The sequence below is a fragment of the Bufo bufo genome, chromosome 6 (assembly GCF_905171765.1).
Source record: "Bufo bufo chromosome 6, aBufBuf1.1, whole genome shotgun sequence".
NCBI lineage: Eukaryota > Metazoa > Chordata > Amphibia > Anura > Bufonidae > Bufo > Bufo bufo.
The window spans coordinates 327,140,675-327,160,256 of record NC_053394.1 but is presented as its reverse complement, the minus strand read 5'-3'; the positions used below and the strand labels follow the sequence as shown (position 1 = coordinate 327,160,256).

The following is a 19,582-nucleotide window of genomic DNA, read 5'->3' as shown; positions in this document are numbered from 1 at the left end:
CCCCCCCCCCCTTTCCTTTGCTCCAAATCCTTGTTTATCCTGCTAGTTGTATATTTTATTTTATTTTTCAGTCTTCTAAGCTTTTAGGTTGTCTCTACTTCTCAACATGGTAGACTCTAACTCTATCAAAATGCTGCTGTTGTCTCTTCCATGATCCCACTATCAATGATTACGCATGCTCAGGCCTCTCTAAACCTTCTAAACAGAAGTTCGTAGGTCCATTTTTCTCTTTTCTTGTACTGTTATTGTCAATGTGTGACCTATTTCATGTGTTAGTTTAAGCTTGAAGACTCAATAAAAACTAAAAATAAAATTTCTGAACTGACAACCCCTTTAGTAGACAACTGTAAGGCCTCATGTACACCACTGTCCGTGTTTTGCGGTCTGCAGATCCGCAAAACATGGATACCACCTATCTGCATCCTGCATTTTCCTGTCCCACTCTATTGTAAAAATGCCTATCCTTGTCTGCAAAACAAATAAGAATAAGATCCTCAAAAAACACGGATGGAAAATATGGTCGTGTGCATGAGGCCTTAGTAGCGGAGGATCTGATTAAAGTTTTCATCAAAACGACCCTTGCAGCTGATTGTGCTAATCATGGCTATGATTTTTAGCATTGTCAATGCAGATTAACAATAGCTTTGCATTGTTTTTTTTAAATAATGGTCACAAACGCTTGGACTGTTGGCCAGTGTAATTGAGCATTCACGTGGCTGCTTTTGGTGAAAGAGGAAAGTCATAGCAACTTTTGTAGCCCGAGGGTAAAAGTATTAAGTTAATTAAATCACTATGTTAATTGGAGACCCCATGCCTATACTTCTTGAGTTTACTAGAGGTATTCAGAAAGGCCAGATGTTATTTGGAAGACACTTGAATTAGACTGCTAGACTGCTCATTTGTTCATGAATGGTTTTACAGCTCTGTGCTGTGAATCACAGTATCACACACTAGGTGGAGCTGCAATATTTTTCTTACAGTGGGGGAGCATGTCACTTCATTGTGACTGTCTATTTCCACTAATACAAATAAAGCAAGCAACCAGAAAGTCTAATACAGTTATGTCATATTCATATTTGATTAGAGATCATAGCAAACCTAAATTCCAATAAATATCCTAAAAAGAATACAAAAAGCCCATACAAAAAATGCAATGTTGATCAGTCTCCTGAAATATTGATTTAGGGCCCATTCACACTACTATATTTTCAGTCCACGTATTTTGTAGATCAGCGGCAGACCCATTAATTTCAATGGGGCCACAAAAGATGCGAACAACATACCGCGTGCTGTCCGCATCGGTATGTCTGATCTACAGCCCTGCAAAAAAGATAGAAAATGTCCTATTTTTGTCTCTTTTGAGACCAGTATACGGCCGGTATATACGTGTTTTGCGGATCTGCAATTTGTGGACTGTAAAACTTATACGGTTGTGTGATTGGGCCCTTATGTTGTGAATGAACACACTGGAGATTTGCCAAGACTGATGTTCCTATACACCAGTCTTGATCCCCTGTGCTAGAATAATAACATTTATTAAAGGGAACCTGTCATCCACTTTATGGTGACCTCACTGAGGGCAGCATAAATTAGTGAGAGAAATGCTGATTTCAGCGGTGTGTCACTCATGAGCCAAAAGTAAGGCTACTTTCGCACTCGCGTTTTGGCTTTCCGTTTGTGAGATCCGTCATGGGATCTCACAAGTGGTCCAAAACGGATCAGTTTTGCCCTAATGCATTCTGAATGGAAAAGGATCTGCTCAGAATGCATCAGTTCGCCTCCGTTCCGTCTCCATTCTGCTCTGGAGGCGGACACCAAAACGCTGCTTGCAGCGTTTTCTCTGACACAATCTGGCACAATAGAAAACGGATCCGTCTCCCATTGACTTTCAATGGAGTTCATGACGGATCCGTCTTGGCAATGTTACAGATAATACAAACGGATCCGTTCATGACGGATGCATGCGGTTGTATTATTGTAACGGATCAGTTTTTGAAGATCCATGACGGATCCGCCCAAAACGAGAGTGTCAAAGTAGCCTAAGTGGTTCCTAAGAACCAGCATCATAATCATTGCAGCTCAGGCCTTGAAAAGAGTCAAATCTACCTGAGAAGAGTCCTGGTTATTCATAATCTCCTGCTCTCCCCGCCCATCTGCTGATGATTGGCAGTTCTCTATTAGAGAAAATTTGTATCTGTCATCTAATGGCAGAACGTTAAGTTGCACCTCAATCTGCGACTTTTCCGCGCTCACGCCAGGTCTAAAAAAGTGGGCGTGGGGTGGCCGAGAGACCTGTCTCATTCATTATTTTCCACGCCTGGTTTAGGGAAGCTGTCTTACATTTAGAAGCGGCATTGGATCAGCCGACGTTATGTAGAGGCCTGCGCCTCTACATAACTTCAGCAGATCCATCGCCAGAGCAAGGGCTTTATTAAGACCAGCGTCTAAAACGCCCGTCTTAATAAATGACCCCCCTTGTGTTTATTACAGGGAAATCCCCTGTGTTGTCTGGTTTCCTCCTGAAACTGGACAACCCCTTTAAGCCATGCCCCTTTCCCTGTAAACCACACCCCTCAAAGGCCTCATGCACACGACCGTTGTGTGTTTTGCGGTCCGCAAATTGTGGATCCGCAAAAGACGGATGGCGTCCGTGTGCGTTCCGCGATTTGCGGAATGGCACAGACAGCCATTGGTATAACTGCCTATTTTTGTCCGCAAAACAGACAAAAATAGGACAGGTTATATTTGTTTTGCGGACCACGGAAAGGAGCAACGGATGCGGACAGCACACGGAGTGCTGTCCGCATATTTTGCGGCCCCATTGAAATGAATGGGTCCGCATCCAAGCCGCAAAAACTGCGTTTCGGATGCGGACCAAAACAACAGTCGTGTGCATGAGGCCAAAGAGCGAGTCCCAGTGGATTACTCTTCTTGGTCAACTTGCATAAATATGTCTAAAATGAAATGCAACATTTTGTGCCAAAAATTCACCAGATTTTGCTGCAAAATAAGTCTGAATTCGAGTTGTGTGCAGCCACAATAGTAAGACCTCATGCACACAAACGTATTTTTCGTCCAGTTTTAATCTGCATCTTTTGCGGATCGCACACAGACCCATTCATTTCTATGGGTCTGCAAAAATGGACAACACACGGATGCATGCCATCCATGTGCTGCTTGCATTTGTGCGGTCAGGCTGCAAATGATAGAACCTGTCCTATTCTTGTCCGTTTTTCACAGTGGATCCCATGAAAATTGCAGGATGCACACGGTATTTTCCAGATCCGCGATTTGCGAACCCCAAATCGGATACGGTCGTGAGCAGGAGGCCTAAATGTGAGCCATTGTGTTTACAAAAAGTCGCACAGCGTCACAATTGCAAAAAAGCGATTGAATATTTTCCCCCTACTTACCACTATTGATCCCTATCGATCACATCAGCCAAACTATTGGCATGCTAACATGATGGCGAGTATTTACCAAGTCATACGTTTCTATGATTTACCATAATAACTATCAATTTTTAGACACAGGCATCATCGTAGAAAAAGCATAAAATATAAAAGTTTTGAAATTTGCTAAGAGGAACACGTAACATAAACTGGTAAGTTATGTTTTCAAGGGACTTTTGAGAGAGGAATTTCCACCATTAACTCTTGGGTTGCTGAGTTCCCGTCTAGCTCTAGACAGGCCACTGGCAGGACATGGGTTAACACCCCTCCTCTGCTGGCTGTGTGCAGGGTAATGCATGTCCCAGCTCTTTACAAACCATTAGATGGGGGAGGATGTACTGGGAGTGGAATCAGATTACACATCCTGCCTGGGAAGGGAGAGCCTGAGTCACACAGGGAAGGGGGGAGTTTACTATCTTGTTACTTTGTCATATCATTGCTAAGTGATCACAGCAGCACATCCAGCAGGATTGGGGCGATCAACAGGTCTGCAAGTCTTTGGATTCACTTCAGGTAGACATTCGTCCTGGACCATGTGAGGGGAGACGTCTAAAATGGCTGACAGGTAAGAGCAACAGACCGTTGTGGGACCTTGGTGAAGGGGTTTCCAGCTCAGGAGCCCTGCAGACAGCTGATAATGTGTGAGTGTGTGACAAAGCACTACAGGGGGTTGTGTTACCAGAGCGATCTTATGGAGGCCTCAATTATTGCAACCAAATTTCTTGTGACTCAGTCTCTTGGCTGCCCAACTACTCAAATCTCAAAGGACTTTTAGAAACCACACATATATGTTGATGTAATTGTGTATTTTAATCATGGCTGTCATTGATCTGTATGGGTGATGTTAGAAGCCGAGAATGAATCTGGTAATAGTTTTCGTAAAGTAGCCGGTGATTCACATCATTTGGCTAATACTATTACTACAAATTGAGCATTGACTCTGAGCAAAGATCAGTTTCTTTACAAGTTAGGGATTCCCTATTGCCGCATGTTAAACTTTAGAAAGTTTGTCTCGTCGTTCTGATGGTTTTAAAGTGTCTTTGTGTGTATGGAGTTTAAAGATGAACCTGTTGGTAATGACAAAAGCATCCACTCTGACCAAGGATCTGTTTCTGGACACATTAGGGGTTCACTATTGCCGCAGGTTAAACTTTTGCTGCTTTTAGAAAGTTTGTCTCGTCCTGGCCGTCGTAAAGTATCTTTGTTTGTATGGAGTTTAAAGATGAACCTGTTGGTGTTGGTACATTTATCTGATCTTGACCAAATCCTCGCATCTCTGAAATATATTACAGTCCTCTGGCTTTATCACAATGAAATGAGCAAATTCTAAGCCCTGTTGAGCAGAGTCCAGCGTATAAATGGGGCTGCAAGTAGCTTTCCATTCACGAACTTCAGTCATATTCGTGTTTTTGGACATGTCCTCTACGCTTGATGGGCCGTGACAGACTTGGGGAGGGCGATTTGTGCTTGGCAGCTTTTGGTGCAGAATCCTGCATGTGGGATTTGAATTTGATCTGTATAAAAACAGCAGCTGCAAAACTCTTTAATAAATGAGAAGAGTGTTAACCGAGAAACAGGCAGGATTTCAGGCCTGGCTATAGTATGTTGTTGAACAGGCTTGGGCTAATCTCTTTTCCTCCAAAATGTAATTGTCACGCTTTCCATTAAAGTTATAAAGTCCCAGTCTGTTTCGACTGGACAGATACATTTATGTGATCTCTTTTCTGACACTTCATTTGTTTTTCTTCTGTTCTATCTGATCCTTTTTGCTCCCTCTTTAGCAATGTCACCGGTGTGCAACAGATGGTATCCATGTGTTTCCATGAGGTCTCTACACTTAAATGATTAAATGAGCACTATATGTACATGTTGGATTAGGTCTAGTTTCAGGCTAGTGACACTTAGCAATTGAAATGTTTTTCTCGTATGATCATGAAAAGTAAATGTCACGTATGTCAATGTAAGGTGGAATCCGCACCAATACTCTGCATCACAGTCCAGTATAATGTAAGACATATTTGGCGTATATGGCCTGTTTCACACTGCCGGTATTAGTTTCGGCAGAGAACAACCTACCAGCTCTCTGGATCCGGCATTGCCAGATTTTACCGGAATGCCTGCCGGCCCCATTGACTATAATCCAGAGAGCTCCGACAGACTGTTCGTTGCTGGGGCAGCCTTCCGGATCTAATGCCGATGGTGTGAAACAGGCCTACAGTATGCCGGGAGAGCATGCATCATCTCGTATGTATCCACAGGTTCTCAATCACCTGACAGAGTCCAAAAGAGTATCCCTTTGCTGATCACATCTTTTTCTAGGGCCTACAAATCATCTTTGTTGGCAGCAGATCTCTTTGTAAACAGGAGTTTTGCTAATCATTCGGATGACGAGTATCTATACCGACTCCCTCATACACATACACATTTGGTTTGGCGAAGATTGTATGTGTTGTCAATGGGGAGAGAGTAGAAAGCCGCTGTGAGACACTTCTGGTGGCGGCTTATCTCCTGGGAGGAGAACCAAAGGGTTGAGCAAAAATATTCAGTTTGCCCAATCCTTCAATCGCCCAACATCATCTGTTGAGGAAGAGCCAGGAGCACCCCATACACATTAGACTGTCTTCCGGGATTGGCTGACAATACACTAATGTGTTTGGGGGTCTTTAGATCAGCCAAATTCTAGTATTCTGTTCTGGCATAGGAACAGAACACCTAAATCGGTTGATATGACATATGCTGGTGCCCATTATGGGGTCCATCGGATTTCTGACATGAATACCGCAACTCTGCCGTGTAGTGGTATTTACATCCTTTTTGTCGGAATCTGAGATGGAGCTCCTGCCGAAACCTTCAAGCAAAGTGTGTAGGGACTGAATGATCGTAATGATTGTTCATCCCCTATACAGTTTGCTTTGGCCCATGTAAAGGGCCCTTTAAGCAAGCATTAGTTAACTTGTTATATCATCAATTGGCACTTATTCCAGACCCAAATTTTCATGTGTAAAAGGACTCTTCTGCTCAGTTCACACCATGTCTGTCATTCCCATTAGGTGTATACGGCATGAAAATCTCCTGAGAAAAAAATTGCTGGGCTCATGGACTTTAATAACCAGTAGTATACAAAGAGTGTCAATTTGGCATATGATCGGCAAATATATCTTCTGTGATCCAGTGGCTTTAGTTACAGTCGCAATTAACTGTGCTTTCTGATATAGCAATATACAAAAATACATTTGCTGTGCAATATACATTTTTTAATAGGAGTCAGTGCAACCCAATACATATGAAAGTATATGGCTCATCAAATGAAAGGCATTTAGTAAGCTGAATGCACCCGAAATCCTGGTTCATAAAACATGTATGCATGTTTTGTATCACATTTACTAATGTGTTTTAGACACGTTTGGCACCTTGCTTGGAGCCAAGGTCCTTCGAAATTGCACCACAATTGTGGAGTAAAATTGTGGCGTAACTTAAGCCAGTCAATAGGTGATGTAAAGTTAGGCAAACTGTCTAAATATATACCAAACTTGCAATCCAGTCTGAGTCACTGCGGTAAATCTGGCACATCTTTATACTGTCTAGTCTAAGGGCTGTATTAGACCTGCAGATAGTCGGGCAATTCATCGCTTATAATTACCTGATGAATGAGCAAACACTTGTTCATCTGGCAATTGAATTTTTAAGCAGGCTGAAAAATAATCGTTTGCCAGCGGCAGATCGTACCATGTAATCATGGTCTGCTGCCGGCAAATAGTGACTTTGTATGGGGACAAGTGATGGCATTAGTGATTGCTCCCCACATACTGTGGAGGATATCTACTTGGGATTATTTTAACACGTTCATAAAAGGAAATGTCATGTTATCTCAAACAATGGAACCACAATAATGTTCCTTTTGCCTTTACACAATGATGCAATGATGAGGCAACCTTTGTTATAAGACATATACCTATTGATATTTGGTATTAAGTAAAATGTTGAATAAAGAAAGATTGTTTTGTGATATTATTTCTAAATTTCCCTTCCATTATATGCTGACACTTTGTAATCCTGTCTGTGATGATAATGAGATGGCTGCTGTGAAGTAATCCCTTCAGAAAACAATGTCAAATAACACATCTGCATAGATAGCACAGGATTCACATTTCAAAATAGGTGATGGTCACAACTTATCTACAGCCCCTTCCTAGACAATGACCTCGGCACAGGTCACAAAGCATATCTACAAATCTACCATAGATGTCACTGAGTCCCCTTCAGTCTATTGTGTCTATAGCCCATGTGTATCTGTACATACTGCTAAGGCAAGATGGCCACCTCCATAATCATGTAAAAAAATAAAAAAATTTTTTTTTACAATATATATATATATATATATATATATATATATATATATATATATAAAGAAGGACGTATATATGTGTGTATGTTCCGCGATCACTCAAAAACACAACCATCGATTTCAACAAAACTTGGTATACACATCCCTTGCTACCTGGAAAAAAATCTTGTGGGGGTCACAGCTCTCTAGGACATACCGTTCCTGAGATATTTCCAAAAAATGACCTGCTATACAAGCCTGCAAGTCTTTCTTTTCATATCCAAACTGCCATACACACAGTCACATGTCCCTTATCAGCCAATAGAAGCTCGCAGGCCCTTAGTCTCCACATACACACAGTTTTACTCCAGGTTTTCATAGCAACCCAGCCATTTTTCTTCACTGCTGTAGGTCAGCTTTAGGCTAGGGCTACACAACGACAATAAGTTGCACGACACGTAGGGCACAACTACACTGCTACATTTGTCGCGCGACATTGATGTCGCACCAATGTTGAGCGACAATTTTTATAATGATAGGCTATGGTCTCGCACTGAGACACGACATCGCAGAAAAATCCATCTTGGATGGATTTTTTGCAACTGTCGTGTCGCAGTCGCAGCATGGTGCATGTCGCAGTGTGACACCATAGCCTATCATCATAAAAATTGTTGAGACAAAATGTTCCGCGACACATGTCCTTGTGTAGCCCTAGCATTAAAGGGGCAGGGTGCTGTGGAGGTCACTGTTAAAGGGGCGGGCGCTGTGGAGGTCACTGTTAAGGGGGGCAGGGGCCACTATTAAAGGGGCAACTGGTCACTGTTAAGGCAGCAGGCCCCTGAGGAGGTCACTTTCAAGGAAGTGGGGTGGTGTGAAACTTACTATTAAAGGGGCAGGCGAAGCCGGGTCCTTCTGCTAGTCAGAACATAAAAAACAGATATGTTTTCACTAAAAGTGTGGGATATTGCAACCACAATGTTTCCTTACAGGGGAAAGTTCTTCACAAGAATTCTGACATAAAGTCACTGTGTTGCACAGCAAGACACTAGGTCACACAACAGTTGTGCAACCATTTGCTACTTTCACACTCGCGTTTGGTGCGGATCCGTCATTGATCTGCACAAACGCATCCGTTCAGATAATACAACCGCATGCATCTGTTCAGAACGGATCCGTTTGTATTATCTTTAACATAGCCAAAACTGATCCGTCTTGAACACCATTGAAAGTCAATGGAGGACGGATCCGTTTTCTATTGTGCCAGATTGTGTCAGTGAAAACGGATCCGTCCCGATTGACTTACATTGTGTGTCAGGACAGATCCGTTTAGCTCAGTTTCGTCAGACGGACACTAAAACCCTGCAAGCTCCAAAGTGGAATGGAGGCGGAACGGAGCCAAACTGATGCATTCTGAGCGGATCCTTATCCATTCAGAATGCACTTAGGGCAAAAATGATCCGTTTTGGACCGCTTGTGAGATCCCTAAACGTATCTCGCAAACGGAAACCAAAACGCCAGTGTGAAAGTAGCTTAATAAAAAATGGTTAAAGAGGTCATCCCATGATTAATGTAAAGAATGCTCAGGGGACATGCCCTTTCTCCAATCTGTGCTTTGACTGTCTGTGGCTCGGCAAGCTAAGCACAATGTCATAACTGTAATGGGCCCACCTGCACTGAACCACCAATAGCAGGGCAATGCCCATTAGATGCCTGCATCACCATTGTATTCAGTTGTGTCCGTATCCTGAGGATGCAGATACAGTTGAAATTGGGACATGCATGGATCCAGACAGCTGGCATCAGCGGTCCGAGTTGACTATTCCTGAAACGGGATAGCACAAACTTACAGCTTCAGTCTTTCGTTATGAGGGTGCATTTTACACACAAGGAATTATATTTTATTATTTGACCAAAAATAGCCAGGATGGCACTAATAATAAAATCTTATGGTGCCTTTGAGGCAAAGGAGAACAAATCATAATGATTAGCAGTATTGCATTTTGGGTACTATGGGAATGATATTTTTTTGTTAAAATTGCTGTGTATAAGCAAATAAATGGAGGTGAACAACCCAAAGATAAATTATATCGTTGGCCTGACTGGAGACCAAATTATACATAAACCCAACCTTAGTAATGATGTAAATGAGAGATGATTGACTTGCTCCAGATAGAAAAGAACTAGGTGCTGGTGTAGAATTCCTGGTGGTTGTATTATTCATACACCGGCATGCTGAGTCTTGTCGGTTGGGTACACGTCTCCTATCCTGTGATATTGTTTCGTAACTATGAAAGGTATTCTAACCATAAATGCATTCATAGATGGGAAGACTTGAGTCTTTGTCGCTCCACCTGTGTGGGTATTCACCTTTTTTTATTCTGTATTCTAAGAAAGTTAAAAGACGACTACAGACAAGATGCGGAAATTAGTCTGTAACAAAACAGCATTAGCCCTGCAGGGAATTGTGGGTTATGCAATGTATTGTGGGTTGTCGTCATACTAAGCGACTGTTGTTGTCAAAACTTACATATCAACATTCTGAGCAATGATGTGGTTTAATAGGTTTTTGTCGGTGAAACAAAAGGGCAAATTACTCCGCATAACAATGGAATCGCTCTTACAGCTAATGGAAGCAATAATTTTTGGCTGGAGATGGCATCCACTAACCTGCCACTTAAAGCTAATGTGTCACCTATAATTTTGTGGACCAATTCAAACCAGACAGTAGTAACTCACATTGTTGTAACTCACATTTTTCCTAATCTGTTTTCATTTTATGATTGTAGATTATTTTAAATTAGATTTACTGAACATAATTATGTGATCTGCCATCTTGCCTAAGCTGTTGTTAACAACATTTAGAGATATGCTTTACAGCAGCCACATGGACCTTAGTATAGTGTTAAGGCAGTCGGTGTAAAACGGTTTGACTGTGGGATAAACATAAGGGCTTTATCCTGGCATTTCCCTGGTACTCACCCTTTAACCCCTGTGCATGGATCTGGACTTCATTGCAGTGGATCACCAGGCCTCTACTTCCTGGTGTAGTCTCAGTGTGGTTGACCGCTGTTTAGACACTGGTGCAAAGCACTGAGAGATCAAGTAAAGCTTGTAGTCAGTGACAAGCTGACGTCAGGGCAGGCAGACTTTATGCAAATCAGAGATTTGGTCTAAAGGTCAGGGCAGGCAGCACAGAGCCAGAATGGTGAACATGCATGGGTTAGGTTAGGCAGCAGAGAGTCAAAATCCAGGAATCAGTCCAAAGTCGGTACACAAACAGACAGACCGATTTATAGCACCTTAGCAGGATCTAGCAAGCTACTGGAAGGCAGGAGAGGGTCAGTGGATCTCGGCCGCTGGGAAGTGGTAGGGTGAATGATGGGCATCGGTGTCCGTTCCTGATGGCAGGACAACAGCGTAATGGAGTGCCACCATGACACATGGTAGACTGGATTGGGTTTATCAGAGGTCACGCCAATCTTAGTAAAAGCCCTGCTGGAGAAAGATCCAAACAATTTATTAATAGATGCACGCCTTTTAATACATTTGGCACTTCTTCTGCTGTCTGTACACCTTTCTGGTGTAATTTGCACCAGTTTTTTGTTGTTAGATGAGTCAGGCCATGAGTCGCCTCCTCCTGTCCACATCTCACCCACGTTTTGGAAAAGTGGTGAGGGTGTCAAAAAAGCTAAAAAAGTCAAATTTTTTGTCTCAAAACGCCACTTATGACAAAATGTATGAGTTTTCTAAGCCAGAAAACTGGCATATAACTATAGTAGAGTGGTGGCAAACCTATGGCATGGGTGCCAGGGGGGCACTCGAAGCACTCTCTGTGGGCACCCTGGAAAAAGTCTAAAGTGTACCAGTATGCCTTAGACTTTTCCTGCCATTCATCAGCGCAGGGTTCGCTATGAACGGCACAGGCAGCGCATTGAATGTAGACAGGTTATTATAGCTAAATAATAAAGTACATGAAAGATATACCATATTGGACTGTAGTACTGTAATCAGGTTAAATTGCCGTGTTGGCACTTTGCAATAAATAAGCACTCGGCCTCTAAACAGTTCGCCATCACTGCTATAGTAGATGATCCCTATTGACTTTTATGGGAGAGGTTTTTTTAGACATGCTTTGTGACCTGTGCAAAGGTCATTGTGCAGGGAGGGGAGCACATAAGATGTGATATCATATTGTGATTGGTGGCTCTTGTTTTATCTATAAAGGGGTTTTTATATCATTTCAATCCTGACTGTGTGATAATAAAACGAATACTGAAAAGTGTACAGAACAGGAATTATTGGCTTACTATTAGGCTTAGTGACCAGCGTGAAAATTGCAGGATTTTAGGATTTTTTTTTTTTTAAATGACATGGACATTTTTTTAAATTTCTAATAAAATATGTTTTATAGATTTTGGGGAACATTGAAGTTAACCACTTGCCGCCGCGCTAACGCCGAAAGGCGTCATTGCGGCGGCTCCCCCAGGCTACGCTAACGCCGATTGGCGTCATCTCGCGTGAGCCGAGATTTCCTGTGAACGCGCGCACACAGGCGTGCGCGCTCACAGGAACGGAAGGTAAGAGAGCTGATCTCCAGCCTGCCAGCGGCGATCGTTCGCTGGCAGGCTGAAGATGTGTTTTTTTTAACCCCTAACAGGTATATTAGACGCTGTTTTGATAACAGCGTCTAATATACCTGCTACCTGGTCCTCTGGTGGTCCCCTTTGTTTGGATCGACCACCAGAGGACACAGGTAGCTCAGTAAAGTAGCACCAAGCACCACTACACTACACCCCCCCCCCCCCCCCCCGTCACTTATTAACCCCTTATTAGCCCCTGATCACCCCTGATCACCCCATATAGACTCCCTGATCACCCCCCTGTCATTGATTACCCCCCTGTCATTGATCACCCCCCTGTAAAGCTCCATTCAGATGTCCGCATGATTTTTACGGATCCACTGATAGATGGATCGGATCCGCAAAACGCATACGGACGTCTGAATGGAGCCTTACAGGGGCGTGATCAATGACTGTGGTGATCACCCCATATAGACTCCCTGATCACCCCCCTGTCATTGATTACACCCCTGTCATTGATCACCCCCCTGTAAAGCTTCATTCAGATGTCCGCATGATTTTTACGGATCCACTGATAGATGGATCGGATCCGCAAAACGCATACGGACGTCTGAATGGAGCCTTACAGGGGCGTGATCAATGACTGTGGTGATCACCCCATATAGACTCCCTGATCACCCCCCTGTCATTGATTACCCCCCTGTCATTGATCAACCCCCTGTAAAGCTCCATTTAGATGTCCGCATGATTTTTACGGATCCACTGATAGATGGATCGGATCCGCAAAACGCATACGGACGTCTGAATGGAGCCTTACAGGGGCGTGATCAATGACTGTGGTGATCACCCCATATAGACTCCCTGATCACCCCCTGTCATTGATTACACCCCTGTCATTGATCACCCCCCTGTAAAGCTCCATTCAGATGTCCGCATGATTTTTACGGATCCACTGATAGATGGATCGGATCCGCAAAACGCATACGGACTTCTGAATGGAGCCTTACAGGGGCGTGATCAATGACTGTGGTGATCACCCCATATAGACTCCCTGATCACCCCCCTGTCATTGATTACCCCCCTGTCATTGATCAACCCCCTGTAGAGCTCCATTCAGACGTCCGCATGATTTTTACGGATCCACTGATAGATGGATCGGATCCGCAAAACACATACAGGCGTCTCCCTGGAGCCTTCCAGGGGGGGTGATCACCCCATATAGACTCCCTGATCACCCCCCCTGTCATTGATCACCCCCCCTGTCATTGATCACCCCCCCGTCAGGCTGCATTCAGATGTCCGTATGATTTTTACGGATCCACGGATACATGGATCGGATCCGCAAAACACATACGGACATCTGAATGGAGCCTTACAGGGGGTGATCACCCCATATAGACTCTCTGATCACCCCCCTGTCATTGATCACCCCCCTGTCATTGATCACCCCCCTGTAAGGCTCCATTCAGACATTTTTTTGGCCCAAGTTAGCGGAATTATATATTTTTTTTCTTACAAAGTCTCATATTCCACTAACTTGTGTCAAAAAAAAAAATCTCACATGAACTCACCATACCCCTCACGGAATCCAAATGCGTAAAATTTTTTAGACATTTATATTCCAGACTTCTTCTCACGCTTTAGGGCCCCTAGAATGCCAGGGCAGTATAAATACCCCACATGTGACCCCATTTCGGAAAGAAAACACCCCAAGGTATTCCGTGAGGGGCATATTGAGTCCATGAAAGATTGAAATTTTTGTCCCAAGTTAGCGGAAAGGGAGACTTTGTGAGAAAAAAATAAAAAATATCAATTTCCGCTAACTTGTGCCAAAAAAAAAAAAATTCTATGAACTCGCCATGCCCCTCATTGAATACCTTGGGGTGTCTTCTTTCCAAAATGGGGTCACATGTGGGGTATTTATACTGCCCTGGCATTCTAGGGGCCCCAAAGCGTGAGAAGAAGTCTGGTATCCAAATGTCTAAAAATGCCCTCCTAAAAGGATTTTGGGCACCTTTGCGCATCTAGGCTGCAAAAAAGTGTCACACATCTGGTATCGCAGTACTCAGGAGAAGTTGGGGAATGTGTTTTGGGGTGTCATTTTACATATACCCATGCTGGGTGAGAGAAATATCTTGGTCAAATGCCAACTTTGTATAAAAAAATGGGAAAAGTTGTCTTTTGCCAAGATATTTCTCTCACCCAGCATGGGTATATGTAAAATGACACCCCAAAACACATTGCCCAACTTCTCCTGAATACGGCGATACCACATGTGTGACACTTTTTTGCAGCCTAGGTGGGCAAAGGGGCCCACATTCCAAAAAGCACCTTTAGGATTTCACAGGTCATTTACCTACTTACCACACATTAGGGCCCCTGGAAAATGCCAGGGCAGTATAACTACCCCACAAGTGACCCCATTTTGGAAAGAAGACACCCCAAGGTATTCTGTGAGGGGCATGGCGAGTTCCTAGAATTTTTTATTTTTTGTCACAAGTTAGTGGAAAATGATTTTTTTATTTATTTTTTCTTACAAAGTCTCATATTCCACTAACTTGTGACAAAAAATAAAAACTTCCATGAACTCACTATGCCCATCAGCGAATACCTTGGGGTGTCTTCTTTCCAAAATGGGGTCACTTGTGGGGTAGTTAGACTGACCTGGCATTCTAGGGGCCCAAATGTGTGGTAAGGAGTTTGAAATCAAATGCTGTAAAAAATGACCAGTGAAATCCGAAAGGTGCCCTTTGGAATATGGGCCCCTTTGCCCACCTAGGCTGCAAAAAAGTGTCACACATCTGGTATCTCCGTATTCAGGAGAAGTTGGGGAATGTGTTTTGGGGTGTCATTTTACATATACCCATGCTGGGTGAGAGAAATATCTTGGCAAAAGACAACTTTTACCATTTTTTTATACAAAGTTGTCTTTTGCCAAGATACTTCTCTCACCCAGCATGGGTATATGTAAAATGACACCCCAAAACACATTCCCCAACTTCTCCTGAATACAGAGATACCACATGTGTGACACTTTTTTGCAGCCTAGGTGGGAAAAGGGGCCCATATTCCAAAGAGCACCTTTCAGATTTCACTGGCCATTTTTTACAGAATTTGATTTCAAACTCCTTACCACACATTTGGGCCCCTAGAATGCCAGGGCAGTATAACTACCCCACAAGTGACACCATTTTGGAAAGAAGACATCCCAAGGTATTCGCTGATGGGCATAGTGAGTTCATGGAAGTTTTTATTTTTTGTCACAAGTTAGTGGAAAATGATGATTTTTTTTTATTTTATTTTTTTTCTTACAAAGACTCATATTCCACTAACTTGTGACAAAAAATAAAAACTTCCATGAACTCACTATGCCCATCAGCGAATACCTTGGGGTGTCTTCTTTCCAAAATGGGGTCACTTGTGGGGTGTTTGTACTGTCTGGCCATTGTAGAACCTCAGGAAACATGACAGGTGCTCAGAAAGTCAGAGCTCCTTCAAAAAGCGGAAATTCACATTTTTGTACCATAGTTTGTAAACGCTATAACTTTTACCCAAACCATTTTTTTTTTACCCAAACATTTTTTTTTTATCAAAGACATGTAGAACAATAAATTTTGAGCAAAATTTATATATGGATCTCGTTTTTTTTGCAAAATTTTACAACTGAAAGTGAAAAATGTCATTTTTTTGCAAAAAAATCGTTAAATTTCGATTAATAACAAAAAAAGTAAAAATGTCAGCAGCAATGAAATACCACCAAATGAAAGCTCTATTAGGCCTCTTTCACACTTGCGTTGTCCGGATCCGGCGTGTACTCCACTTGCCGGAATTACACTCCGGATCCGGAAAAACGCAAGTGTACTGAAAGCATTTGAAGACGGAACCGTCTTCCAAATGCATTCAGTGTTACTATGGCACCCAGGACGCTATTAAAGTCCTGGTTGCCATAGTAGGAGCGGGGAGCGGGGGAGCGGTATACTTACAGTCCGTGCGGCTCCCCGGGCGCTCCAGAATGACGTCAGAGCGCCCCATGCGCATGGATGACGTGATCCATGTGATCACATGATCCATGAGCTTGGGGCGCCCTGACGTCACTCTGGAGCGCCCGGGGAGCCGCACGGAAGGTAAGTATACTGCTCCCCCGCTCCCCGCTACACTTTACCATGGCTGCCAGGACTTTAGCGTCCCGGCAGCCATGGTAACCACTCTGAAAAAGCTAAATGTCGGATGCGGCAATGCGCCGAAACGACGTTTAGCTTAAGGCCGGATCCGGATCAATGCCTTTCAATGGGCATTAATTCCGGATCCGGCCTTGCGGCAAGTGTTCCGGATTTTTGGCCGGAGCAAAAAGCGCAGCATGCTGCGGTATTTTCTCCGGCCAAAAAACGTTCCGTTCCGGAACTGAAGACATCCTGATGCATCCTGAACGGATTTCTCTCCATTCAGAATGCATTAGGATAATCCTGATCAGGATTCTTCCGGCATAGAGCCCCGACGACGGAACTCTATGCCGGAACACAACAACGCAGGTGTGAAAGAGCCCTTAGTGAGAAGAAAAAGAGGTAAAATTCATTTGGGTGGTAAGTTGCATGACCGAGCAATAAACCGCTAAAGTTGTGGAGTGCCGATTTGTAAAAAAGGGCCTGGTCTTTAGGGGGGTATAAACCTGTGGTCCTTAAGTGGTTAAATATGTGGCAAATTTTGAGTATTATATGTATCTGTATACTGATGTTGTGGTCTCTCTAGCGAAAATGGTTGTCACTGTAAAAAATAAGGTCACTTGATGTTATACATAGTCATTTTTTTTTCTTTTGTTTGCAAGATCAGGACTGTGGATGTGTTTCCCTTATTGCCTTAGGCCTCTTGCATACGACAGTATGCCTTTTTCAGTATTTTGCGGTCCACTAAAAAAGGATTCACAAAAAATACGGATGACGTCCGTGTGCATTCCGTTTTTTTTGCGGAACGGAACAGCTGGCCCATGATAGAACAGTACTAGCCTTGTCCGTTATGCGGACAATAATAGGACAGGTTCTATCTTTGAATGGAATGGAAATACGGAAACGGAAGGCATTGAACTGAATGGTTCCGTATATGGTCCGCATACGGAACACAAAAACAGAACGTAAACGAAAAAAAATATAAAACGTTCACGTGCAAGAGGCCTTAAGGGAACGCTCTATGTATAAGCATTTATCTCACAATTATAGGCTCTTAAGACCGAAGGATCATGGGTTTTCATTCAGAATAACAGTCTCATCAGTCTGACATGACAAGACATTGATCCTAGCATTATGTGCTAGGCTTTTGAACCAGGTTTTTCTGAGTTTAAAGGGGTTTTCTGGGTTCAGAATGTTGAAGACTATACAGAGGACAGTGTCAGACAAAAGAGCACAGGACAGCTGATTGAAGGGGCTATGGCAATAGCGCAAGCACGTCCTCCCATTAGCAGCAATGGGGCAGGTTATTGCAGCTTTATACCATTCATTTGTAGATAAACTGATGTAAATAAGAGGCAACAGGGCTCACACAAGTGCCGAAGCCCCTTCATATACCTGATCATTGGGGGTGCAGAGCGTCATATTCCACCTGGACCCCATGCCATCAATATTCTAAAGCCGGAAAAACTCCACTAAGAGTAGTCTCATGTTATATACACATACACATTCTTGTTATTTTGCAAACAAGAGCATTACTTTAGATATTATTGAGTTATTGTCAAGTTTAATTACTTTGACAGTACGGCCACTGGTTGCAGCTTGGATCTCAGCTGCTGGATTTTTTGCAATTCATGGGTCACAGTTGTGGCACACGTGCGACTCGTACTGCAACCCCATTAATTTCTATGTGACCACAACTGCTACACTGCGATACCCCTGGGCTCCAGGCTGCGACCAGTGTCATCGTGTAGCCGTTCTAGAGATAGGAAGGTGTCCCAGAGGTGAGATCCGCACCTATCTGACATTGATGGCATATCCTAGTGATATGCCATCAGTGTTCCAGATGTGAATACCTCTTTAAGAAGCTGTCAGCGAGCTTATATCGTGTTTACACTTAGTCAACAACATTGTAGATACTGAAAGCTCACAGCAAATAATGATTCTTTCCATATGACATCAGTTGTTGGGGAGGTCAGTGATCTTTTTATATCTTAATATTAATTGGGTATATACTGTGTGTGTGTGTGTGTGTGTGTGTGTGTATATATATATATGTATATATATATATATATATATATATATATATATATATATTTATTTTCTCTGAAGATTTTTTTTTATTGAGATGCAACATTCAGTGTGTAAGTTAAGTTATATACAGTGGTGCTTGAAAGTTTGTGAACCCTTTAGAATTTTCTGTATTTCGGCATAAATTTGACCTAAAACTGCATCATATTTTCACACAAATCCTAAGAGTCGATAAAGATAACCAAATCAAACAAAATAATATAGTCAAAAATATTAGACTTGGTCATTTATTTATTGAGGAAAATGATCCAATATCACATGTCTGTGAGTAGCAAAAGTATGTGAACCTTTGCTTCCAGTATCTGTATCTGGTGTGACCCTCTTGTGCATCAATAACTGCAAATGAAAGTTTCAGATAATTGTTGATTAGTCCGGCAACATTGCTAGATGGAGGCTTCCGCCTAGCAGTTTTGCTGGTAACGTCACCGGCACTGATGGGCGGGCTTTAGAAAAACGGCTAGGGCAGTGCAAAAGCCCTCCCATTAGTGCCGGTTATGTCACCCAGGCTCACTGCTAGGCGGGAGCCTCCTCCTAGCTTTACCCTTGGAGAGCCCAGTGTGTCATCAGATCTCCAAAAAAAAGCCTTTGCCCTGTGTGATTCAGCACAGGGCAAAGGAAAGCATTGGATCATGAAATGCTCAGATGCTCATATCAGGGGGGCTGCCTGGGTAAAAATGGGGATATGTCCGGATTCAGCTCTGAACCAAGACAATCCCTTTAAAGTAATTAAAAAAGAAACCTTAAAGGGGTTGGCTGCTTTATGTATTCTGGTAACCAATGAGCAGGTAAGATCATTATATGACTCATACTAACATAGCCTTTGTTGATATTCTGTGCCATTTGCTATATTTCATGAGCCATGTTCCATTGCTGAGCATATTTTCATTCTGTACTGTCCACGCAGAAGGCTGACATGTCGAATCACTCAACTTCTCCATTCTAACACATTGCACCTCAACTAGACTCCCAGCAGTGCAA

General features: G+C 42.9%; 1 protein-coding gene across 2 annotated transcripts in view; it reads left to right on the top strand.

Annotated features, from left to right (window-relative positions):
- Window positions 1–3,810: 3,810 nt before the first annotated feature.
- The window catches only part of LOC121005335 (rho GTPase-activating protein 39-like), a 93,926-nt gene continuing 78,154 nt past the window's right edge, over window positions 3,811–19,582 (top strand). For both annotated transcript variants that reach the window (XM_040438007.1, XM_040438006.1), the window contains exon 1: window positions 3,811–4,017. In XM_040438007.1, coding sequence (XP_040293941.1) covers window positions 4,007–4,017 — 11 coding nt within the window. In that variant the 5' untranslated portion in view covers window positions 3,811–4,006. The remainder of the gene's footprint in view (window positions 4,018–19,582) is intronic.